At 37.1% G+C, this 11,367-nt stretch overlaps 1 protein-coding gene across 16 annotated transcripts in view; it reads right to left on the bottom strand.

Annotated features, from left to right (window-relative positions):
• SLC4A10 (solute carrier family 4 member 10) overlaps positions 1 to 11,367 on the bottom strand; it is a 284,389-nt gene continuing 273,022 nt past the window's right edge. For 7 of the 16 annotated variants that reach the window (XM_070507981.1, XM_070507976.1, XM_070507984.1 and 4 more), the window contains 3 exons: positions 10,390 to 10,457; positions 7,822 to 7,938; positions 31 to 2,110 (listed from right to left, as the gene is read on the bottom strand). In XM_070507981.1, the coding sequence (XP_070364082.1) occupies positions 2,044 to 2,110; positions 7,822 to 7,938; positions 10,390 to 10,457 (252 nt within the window). In that variant the 3' untranslated portion in view covers positions 31 to 2,043. Of the gene's footprint in view, positions 2,111 to 6,947; positions 6,987 to 7,821; positions 7,939 to 10,389; positions 10,458 to 11,367 lie in introns of all 16 variants that reach the window. The other 9 variants (XM_044768819.2, XM_070507978.1, XM_014860082.3 and 6 more) reach the window with 5 other exon arrangements.

Below are 11,367 nucleotides of genomic sequence, written 5' to 3'. Positions count from 1 at the left end.
GTGTCACAATTTAAAATGTTCAAGGAAATTAGTTAGGATAAATATTTATTTCCACATAACATTTCTTAGTTGTGAAAAACAATATCCTAGTCACATTTACACATTACTTAAACTTTGCAATAAATTACATTCAAGATATTCAGTAATTTTGACCAGGAATCTGAAATTAGGAGGCAATATAGAACACTACATTTTTCTTATAGTTTATATGATTTCAAAATATTAGGATTAACATAGGGATAGCATTAAAATTCACACAAGAACAAAAGGACTATAAAAATACTCAGAAATACAGAATTTCATTGGATATGATTGCTTATTCAAATAGTTGATCATGTGAAGGCTTTAATTCACTATGATCATTTTTAATAGAACAGTTATTAATATATTAAAACACTAAGAGGCTGCTTTTGGGACTGACTGGCATAACAGCTAAGCTAAATAAAGAAGCAATGGAAATGCTTACAGTATAGTATCTGTATTATAAAATATACAAAGGCAACACATTTGGAATGGAAAGCTTCTGTATTTTTCCTTGGCATTTATAAATACAGACTTTATTAACTGCAAATTTTTCAGGCTTATGTTCCATAAAAGAAATGGCTCCTTAAAAGATTGTTAGGGAAATTTTTCAGAAGGTATCAAAATGTTGAACCTAATAAAGGCTTTGTTGTCTTTTTATTTTTCTCATAAGCTTAATCACAGGAGGATTTGTTTTCATTTTTAATGTGTACTCATATACGGAATATGTAATTAATAGTTTGGAAAAGTCACAGGGCTCTGAATTACTGTACAATTGGACACCGAAGAGTACAAGGTTGATGATCACTGGTCATTCTTAGGAAACCAGAACACTATGAGATTTCATCTTTATTACCTTCATATTCATCTAAAATGAAATGAAATACTGTATTTTTAGTAATGCTCAAAAATTCTTAACTCTACTTCCTCTTATATAAGCTTAGTAAAGATGGATTATTTCTTATGGACTGAAATAGCTATAGAACCTTCTCAAACAGAATCTGAGATTTTCACTTAAAAGATCATTTTTCTATAACATGCATTTAATTAAATTAAAAAGTGGAAAAGAGCTCTGCAGAAAAAAATTACAATTGGAGACCTGTCAGTCTAACATTAGAACATGATTCAAAAGCAGCATGAAGCAGTACATGACCGTTAGCAGCAGAATAACTGTACAGGAGTGGAATTTCATGTACAATGATTCACCATGTGGCGTTCCACGAGTATGTGTAGGATAGGTTTATTTGGAAAACATTTGTTGTCAATGGGAGAGAAATTTCACAGCATATTTCTGGTAAAGGTTTATACCGAAAATCTCACAAAACTTACAAAGTTTTTCTAAAGCATTTCATACAAGCCTAGTATTTGATCACGTAACCACAACTCGAATTTTAAGCAAATACTACTTGACCCTTTGCATTAGTGTCTGATTCTTTTAAACAAGTTGTGAACACGTTTCTATATATTTTTTCAAATGACTTTGTTTGAGTTACATATAAATTCTTAAGTATTAAATGTATCATATTAAATCAAGGAAATGCATAAATACAATTATTAAAAAATGCTTTCAAACTAACTTTTTGATTTGGGTCTTTGGAAATAAGTCACTAATGCTAAGCTATAAAAAATAAAAAGAAGTAAGACTACCTTTCAAAATTCTTCTGAATGAAATTATCAGGTATCTTCAGGTCGCTAAAGTAGGAAAATACAAACTAGGTAAATATGACTTATCTCTTTAAGAAAGCTATTGCTCTCGTAAACTGACAATGAGAATCCAGTGTTTACAAATGTCTAACATACAGCAAGGAACACAGAGATTCTTGCAGTAGCTACTGTATATGCTCATAAGGGTGTCTCACGGCTCAGAAGTTTAAACACAGAAATGAAACAAGTATTGCACTACTTACAGTATGAAGGTGGATTTGGGACTAGGAACAGAATTTACAATACATGATCAAAGCAGTTTTATTAATAATTGTGGCACTCTTCTCATGTATATGGAAAAATAAATTGAAGATCAAGTCATAGACAAGTCTCCCTGTCAACACCTTTCCCTGAGTCAGCTTTCTTCTCTTCTCGGCTTTCAATGCTACAGGGAAAAAAAGGAGAAAGTTATTATTCAATCTAGCATGGCTACTGTGAGATCTGCTTGCTCAGACACAAAACCCATCAACCCCAAAGCACCACAAGGGCCCTCAGGCACTGCTCTTTCATGCTGCGAAGCATAGATAGATAGCAGCGATTAAACCCCCCCCCGCGCTCCGTGAGACAGAAACAAAGAACTGCGGAAAGAGGGAAATTCAAAAACAGAAACCAGAAAACAAAACCCAGACATTTTTAAAACAGTTCCAAAAGCATGCAAGATTAATACCAAGATCCTCATCTGGCCAAATGAATCACTGATGATTGTTGAAAATGCCAGTCACGCCCCATCTTAAGATAGCACTGACACTATAAATGACACAAACAAGATGTCACAGCAGGTATTTCTGGGCTCTGCTGCAAGTGGCTCATCCTTTGTGCATAGACTGTATCCTGACCTTTGGTGAGAACTGGGTCCTGGTCAGTAGGACAGACGCATCTCCACTGCTCTGGAGGAGGTGGTCACCCCACACGCTGCCCTCCACACACCTGTGCTGTCTCTTCACAGACAAACCCTCACCCTGTCCATCAAAGGAACCATGTTTCATCTCACTCTTTCCAGAATAAACTCATTCCCAAGCGGCTTATGTTTTATCTATTCTCCAATGAACTTTATTCAATGGGCAAGCTGGTAATGCAACTCTACCATTTTTGTGTTTTTTTTTTCTATAGTCTTCTGATGTACACTTTTCCTACTCTCACGTTGACAGTTTTCATGGAAAATTCAAATAATGTGCTCATCTGCATGAAGCTCACACCAAGAGTACATGCTTCCAGAGGGGCAGAACCGCTCACTCCCCGACTACTTCCAGCTCGGCGCGGAGCCCCCCGCATGGGAGGCCTCTCCGTGTCCTTCCCTGCTGGTGACACGAAGGGCAACCCCTAGCCAGCCTCTGAGGCCCTGAGCTGGAAGAACCCATACATTTTTACTGTTAGCTGCAGCCCTTAATATAAATTTATAAAATAGTTGATGGTGGGGAAATCCTTGGTTTTATAACTCTTCTCCAAGTAATAAAGTGACAGTTAAAAACCCCTTTTTACTATGGGGCCTCCTGTGCAGCTTTCTTAGTGGTCAACAACTTAGACACATTCTAAGAGTGTGTTTTTTAAATTGTTTTTCCTCCAATTCAAACTAGAAACAGCCCTTCTCAGTTGTCACCACCACCCGGCACCATCAGGTAAGAAGTGCTGGAGCTTCTGCCATCTGTGGCACGCTGCCAGCGCTGAGCGCTGGTGTGAGCGAGCGTCTATGGCACCCGGGTTTCTGCCTGCCACACTTCTCAGCACACACTACTTACAGGTCAGAGCAAAGCAACTTTTTTCCCTTTTCTTTTTTCCTTCCATGAGAAGAGATGACAGTGTGCACATGATGTGTTGAGAGCCTTAACTCTGTATTTTTAACTCCTCTATCTGCATGACTCACTTTTTTCTACTTTAAGTTCCTTTCATATGACAAGTGTCTGCTACCCTACTTTCTAAATTAACTTTTTCTTGGGCTCTACCTGGCTCCCAGTCTCTTCTGCCAAATAAAGCCAATGAAAAAGGGCAGCATGGGGCAGTGGAGGAAGGCCTGGGCTTGGAGTCGGAAGATCATGCTCAGCTCCCAGAAGCTAAGAATGAGCTGTATGACCCTGGGCTAGTTGTTTAGTCTCTTGGGGACTTGGCTTCCTCATCTGTGAATTAGTTTTGAGTTAGATGGCCCCTAAGTTCTCTTGTAACTCAAATGCCAGGATTCTGAGATTGGTATTCCCAACTCCAGTGAATTCTATCTTTTAAAAGATGGAATAACAGACCCTATCTGTAGGAGACTGTGGGGACAGAGTTATGTGGGTCTCCACACGTGCACAATTCCTGTGTGCACAATGCTCTGCTATGCACGATTGGCTCTTTTGATAAATGAGCCAATTCCCAGCGGCACTATTCATCACTAAGCAGTGAAAAAAGAGATTCAGAATGTTGATTTGATTCACAGATGTGATTCCTCATGATGTCCTGCTTTGGTCATAGTGGTGGTTTGGCTACAAAACAATAACTGATGAAAAGACTGGCTTTTTTTTTTCCTCTTTAAAACCAGCAGTTTGGGTGTCAGATTAGATTTCAGCAAACTACAAAGCATAAATTTTATAACCAGCTCAAGGCTTCTATGAAAAATATTATCGACTTGAATCTTCTTCCTCTATTGCTACTCTCGCTTTATTCCTTGTTACATTCACCTTTTAGGACACCAATCAATTCTAAACTTTCATTGTAAAAAATACATTATATTTATTAAAAGTATATCATATCTATTATGTGCTATTGTAATAAATATATATTGCATATCTATTATATTCCAGGTACTCTGCAAAGACCAAGGAATACAAGATGGATGAGACAGTGTCCCTGTCCTCAAGGAGTTACAACTGAGAATACAAGGAAGTGATATTTCAAGAGAGAAGAAAACGTGAGCCCTACCTTCATGCTGCCAGGCAATCTATGAAACTGCTATTTTTAAATGACACCAAAATAGTTGTTATGAACAACATTTACCAAGCAGTTAGGAGAGGCCTAAGCTTAGGAAATCAGAGCAAAGGAGAATCCAGGGTAGAAGAAGGTGATGGGAGTGGGGTAACAGAAGGGAGCCGGGAAGGTGGTCCCAGAGTCTAGCCTCTGCCACCAGGGCAAAATCAAGTGCTGCTTTTCCTAACGTTGCCAGATACCTTCCCAAGAACTGTTGACCCTGGGTGTCAGTTTTATAAAACATAGCAGTTGCTCACCTATTCTGATGTAATGTGGTTTTTTAAAGAGCTCTATTTCCACCAGTCCATTCAATAAGCTGCCGAGGAGCCTGTCATATGTATGCATAGCACTGCTAAACTAGGATCAAATTAGACATCCTACAGATGTGGCAGAATTTGCAGTTAGTTCTTAGATCCTCCTTTCTGTTAAACTGGATAAAATATTTTTGACAACAAAAAGAGAATGAAATAATGGAGAAAATATAACTGCTACTCCAAACTCCACTAAGAAATCTAAGCTTCTCTGAAAGGCATGTAGCCTATCAGAGAAGGGCCTATAGCAAGGGATAGGGTGGAACCAACTAGGGGTTGGGGGTGTCGAGACTGCACAGAAGCCATCTTAGGTCTCAAGAGATAGAGACCCTGGTAACCTGGTCTTTAGGCCTTTTTTTTTTTTTTTTTTTTTTTACCAACAGACACTCTAGCAGGGATGAAATTTTTACAGTTCCTGGTCATCATACTTCAATGCCTTCAAAAGATACCAAGAGATATCAGTGGCTTTGGGAGGGTATTTCTGTTACTAGTGTTGGTTTTAGAATTTCTGGAAGTCACACTCTTCCTGATAATTTCTACTGTTATGAAGATGAAAGACATTAACCACTAACCAAGAGATATTTTTCACATAGAAATCTACAGATTTTATCACATCTAAAGGTAAAGAAAGCTGGGTAAAGTTTCATTCCACAATACTTTGAACCTCATGTTAGTGGGAACATATGTTCAAAGAATATGAAACAAGTGGTTATATCAAAATATAAAGGATAGTCTGTTTAAAATTGGACCTGCTTAAAGCACATTACATTGTTAATCTACTGTCTGAAGTCATCTAGACAAGTATTTTCAAAACAACTAGGTTTTTCCGGTGAAAAGCATCACTTGACTTTACTGTTTAAGGAATACCTAAAATATCATGACATATAAACTTTTGCTTGAACCAAAGAAAAATAGAGAAAGACTTTGGACTATGGATCTATGCAGTACAGGAAGAAAAGCAATCCACAAGTTTGACTGTCTCAAATTCTCCATATATTTCCCATGGCTGGCATTTTATTTTGACCCATAGACCTGGAGTTCTCATTTAAAAAAATAAATCATAGAAATGCCATATTTTTTAATGTGAAAGGGTCTATAAGCACATATTTCAATGAGTTTGTGAAAATACTTCTCATAACTCTGATTTTCTTCCAAGACTTCTAGCAAAACAGAATGACTATGAGCATGACTCTATAAGACTATAGCAGGGATCTTTGGGAGAGGAAGATAAAGCAGTGTTTAGAATAAAACAATCCTGCTCAAGCCAAGCAAAAAATACATGAAGATTTTAAAGACAACAAACATCAACCAAAAGTCTTTGAGAGAGCCTACTGAGTGACTTATGTTAACTGCTCTTGGAGTAAATTGCTGAGAGAGAGAGAAGTGTGACTAATCCCCAGCTCTTCTGGGGTGAAGACTTCTGCACATCCACTGTTTGTCTTGTTTATGCTGTTTGGGATAGAGAAGACACTGAAGCAGCATGCAATTTTGGGGTGACAAAAACCAGCAACAAAAGATATAGTCTCTAAATCTAATGTAGCCTCTTTCTCTAGCCATGTTTCCAAATAGTTTGCATGAAGCCAGATAAAGCTTGCAGGTTTGGAAGCATGGTGGTGCATAAATGGAAGCTCATAGGTTTGCAATTTCTTAATTATAGGGATAAATTTTCTTTTTCCAGTATAGAAATTTGATGCCATTACTAAATACAGGTCTGTGAGACTTGTTGATTTATATACGATGCATTTGCATAAGTCATGTAGGGGAAAAAGTTTACTCGAGTTCCAAATTCTCTTAAAGAGCTGAGTAGTTATGGGAACACCATCAACGGTCTGATACTGGATCCAAGCCCGAGACTCTCCATGCCTTTTGCCTCCCCAAAACTCACACAGAACATAGGCTGACCAGGTTTCTAGAAGACACCATTTAACATAAGGAAATGCAACCAAGAAATAGCTTTGAGGGAGAGGGTCTTACCTTCGGGGAATCAGCTTCTAGAGTGATTAGGAAGGGGAGCTTATAACAAAAATGTAATATAAAAATTAAGTAGAAAATGTTAATTTAAGGTCATGAAAATAAAGGAACTTAATTATTAAACACTGTCCCAAATCCCTCAATCACTCTTTTAATAAGAAGAGATATTAGCATAACATAGAGATTTTTCTTCAGCTCAGCATCTAAGAAGACTGGATAGTTTAAACTCTTATTTATAAATTCTGGAAAATTCAGTTGGAAATCCTGCGATGATTTGATATTTAAGGACACTCTTCCCCCCAGCATGCATTTTAAAACATTCACCCACAACTACAAAAGTCGTTTGTAATGTTTACACACAGAGAAGTAAGAATGGATAGAACTTTCTGGAGTGGAAAGTTTTGGGGTAAAGAGGTTAGGGAAGATTTTTAGGAGGTTGGAATACGGGACTGGAAATATACTAAATACAAAATCACCATTGCATGTGCCATATGGGTTTAAAACAGGACAATGGGGGAGTGCAACATGTGGTCAGATGTCTAAGGGGTCCTGGGCAGTGGTGATGAAAGGATACAGTAAAATCCTACCGCAAAAGAGTAGACCAAAAGCAATGTCCAAAAATGGCATGCATTGAGACTCATTTACAGCACCTTTTACCCCCCACTGTCATAGTTTTGGAGAGAGCTTTTAATTTGAAAGAGAGATGTTGAAAAACAAACAAATGTGATAATTACAATTTCTACACACTTTTTAAAAGAATCTTCTGAAATATTTTAGATTTAAATTCGATGGAAACTAATACTATTCTTTCACTAATGGATTTACGTCATAAAATGACTGGGATTAGTATAAGTTCATGTTATTTTAGAGTTCAAACCTTTTAGAAGGAAAGCTTGACTCCTTATCTTTTGAGTTATCGGCAGTAATCAGAAGATTCCTCCACAAGGCAGTCTTTGACATTTCATCAGAAATATTGATCACAGATGGATCATCTCTAGATAGGAGTTTACCCAAAATGAAATAATAAACATTAAATAAGTAACTGCAGTTATCTAGTGATAGAAACTAAATATAGGACAGTCTTATGCCTTTGCATAGAATTTTTGACAATTAAAAATTGAAAATTTGAATAGTTCTCTCAATTATTAAAAAAATGTGAAAAACAAAACTTTAAACGAAAGATTCTAGTTATATGGAATTAGTTTTGGCTACAGTTTTCCTAATTCATTTCAAATTACAGTGCTTAGGGTCTGCATGGTCATTCTTAGCCTCTGGCCCCTAACATTTATAGCTCAGCAGAGCACTTCACTCCTCTGCTCAGACTCTGCAGTGGCTCCCACTCACTCAGAGTCAAAGCCAAGTAGATGGACTATAAGGCTCTGACCTCACCCCCACCCTCCAACTTCTTCTCCTACCATTACACCTCTGGCTGTTTCCTCTCCAGCCACATGCAATCGCCCTCTGACTATTCTAGAACACTATAGGCTTGCTGCTGCCTCCAGGCCTTGTGCTGTAATGTTCCTTCACACGGTACAAACCTTTCCCTCCTTTGTTCAAATGTCGCCAACACAGACAGGCCTTCACTGACCACTCTATTTAAAATTTCTAATTCCATCCCCTGATAGCACCCTTATCCTTATTTTTTGCTTTTGTTTTTATTGTACTTTTGACCATCTGAAGTACTATACTATATTACTTGTTCATTTGTTTATCTTATGTCTTCCCCTACCTCCAGTCTACTTGAATATGAGCTTCATGAGGACAAGGATTCTTGACCATTTGTCCATGCTGTTCACCCAAGACCTAGACAGAGTCTGGCACTTAGCACCCAATCAATAAATATTTGTTGGATAAATGAATGCAGCCTGTGTATTTGGCAGAGGTCTTTCCAAATGGCTGGGGGAGCCTGTAATATCTGCACCTGTACTATGTTGGGTGCTGTTTTTACATTTTAAAATGGCACTGATTACAGGTGACATTCAGATTGCTCCAAATTCCCAGGGCTAGAAACATAACCAAATGGTAGCAGAGATAAATCATAGGCCAAATCAAAGAAAGTTTCATTAAACATTATTCTTATTACATGTAGGAAAGATACTCTGCTGTAAAAAAAAAATTGTGTTCTACAGAAATCCCAGGCTGACCTCATATGACCCTCACTGGTGCAACAAATCCAACTTTTAAGAGGAACACTAAGAGTCTGGAGCGAAACCCTGGGTCCCACATGTTCCCTCCCTTGCCCAATCTTGGCACGTGTTCTTTAATTCCTCTAGTCCATCCAGCCCTTGAGAACTGGAAGCATGAGATCAAATAACTCCCAAAAGATTAGCATGTGAAATACAAGTTTTTCATAATATTATATGATGAAGAGTCTTGCGAGCAAAAAAGAGTTTAGAAAATGCTAAACAAAATTAAACTTTTTTTTTAATGCAATACTACTTAGATTCTCTAATATGCCATGTGATATGTGAATCTCCAAACTAGAATGCAGTATGGAATGTTTTCCAAACTTCTTTAACCACAGAATCCTTTGAGAGGGCTACAAAATGAGACTTGGTTTCTACAAAATACACTTAGGAATATGCTGATTCAACTATATAATCAATAGGATTTTAAAATATAAACATTGTGGAAAAAAGGAAGAAAAACAGCTTCTATACTTGTGTTCACTCTTAAGTGTTAGATAATTATATTTTTAAAATCTAGGAAATATGATTTTAAAGTCAGACCATGAAGAGATCCAGAGGATTCTCTCCTATTTTATTAACATTACGACAAATTCTCTCCTCAGAGAAAAGTCTTCTCTGCTTTTTTACTGAGATGGACTTAAATTATCCCACTTTGAGACCATACATATAGTTTTTGGGAAAATACTTTCAACAATTTATATTATAATTTACAGGAGTTTGCTTTCTTTTGCTATGTCTTTGTGCATAAAGAAGATTAGCATATTTTGAAGAGTTTCGTAAACATTTCCTAAAGTGACTGGTATAACTGATTCCTTCAACTCAGGAAATAGAGTACCTCTTTGGAAGTGCCTTTTTTAAGGGGTAAATTCCCAGAGTTCAAGCCTTTATCTGTGATCAATTTAGTGAATACCTAGCTCATTTATCCCAGAATTGAATTGCGACCTGTCTTCAGGGGCTACTTTCAGAGGATATGAAAGAAAGTTTTCATATTCATTATAAAATACGAGGAGAAAAGACTTCAGTTAACAGCTCCCTGCACCTCTGCATTTTATGCTACTTGGCCATAGTCACACAGCTCTTAGTGGCAGAACTTGGTAGTGGGAGAGGGTAATCGAATCCCTAGTCTCCATTCCTTCTGCTCTAGCACAACTTCAACAAACTTCTCTAGGAATCCACACAGTACGAAATTCTTCAGTAGAGCATATAATAATACATTCCATTCCTCAACTTGGTGTGTTTTTACATTTATATCTTACCTATAGTGCCCTTCCAATGGGAGTTGTACTGTGCCCTCATCTTCCATAGCTAACATACTTTGCTCCTCCTGGAAAGACAAATGTAAAACATATGAAGTGAACCTGATGAGTCTCCATTTTACATTAAAGAAGAAACACAGATTAATGTTTCACTATCTCATTAACCTCAGAACCTTCCACTTTGTTTGCATTTATTAATGCTAGCACAGGTCCTTTCAATAAAGCATCAGCTACCAAGAACATAAGTAATTAATGAGAGTCTCATCCCACAAAGTAATTTAAATGCCAACAACAATCTCCTTCATGTCACGCAATGTAAAACATCGTTCATTTCCAAGCAGATTTTTTTTTAAAAAATTAATCTAAATTTTATGAGAACAAAAGCATGGTTAATGTAATCAGTTCGTTGTTACAAAGTTGAAATTACATTTCCAGAATGCTCTATCAGAAGGAGATGAAGAATGTATTTAGAGCAGTGGTTCTAAAACTTTAGTTTACATCAGAATCATCTGGAAGGCTTGTTAAAAATATGGATTGCTGGACCCCACCTCCAGAGTACCTGATTCAGCAGGTCTAGAATAGGGCTCAAGAATTTACATTTCTAACAAGTTTCCAGATGATGCTGATAATGCTGGTCTGAGGACCACACTTTGAGAACCCCTGCTCTAGCGACTTGGAAAGAGAAAGTAAAAGGTATGTTTCTGAGTGGACTGAAACACAGGTATGCTTTTCCACTTAGATGCATCCTAGACTTTTGTTTTACATCTCTGATTCATTCTTACAATGACAATATTCCACTCTTCCCCAGAGGGTGGAAATGCTTCATATATTCATTTCTTCATATATAACATTTTAAGACGATATCTTTGGGATGAAGATAATCTTATCCTACCATGTTGAATTGTCCTGGTTTAGTTTTCAATAATTTTAACATCAATCTTTGTCCATGTACCAAAAAAGAAATTTAATTATCTATAG

Source organism: Equus asinus, chromosome 4 (assembly GCF_041296235.1).
Source record: "Equus asinus isolate D_3611 breed Donkey chromosome 4, EquAss-T2T_v2, whole genome shotgun sequence".
Classification (NCBI taxonomy): domain Eukaryota; kingdom Metazoa; phylum Chordata; class Mammalia; order Perissodactyla; family Equidae; genus Equus; species Equus asinus.
The sequence above is the reverse complement of the archived record's forward strand: the minus strand, read 5'-3'. Positions and strand labels throughout refer to the sequence as shown.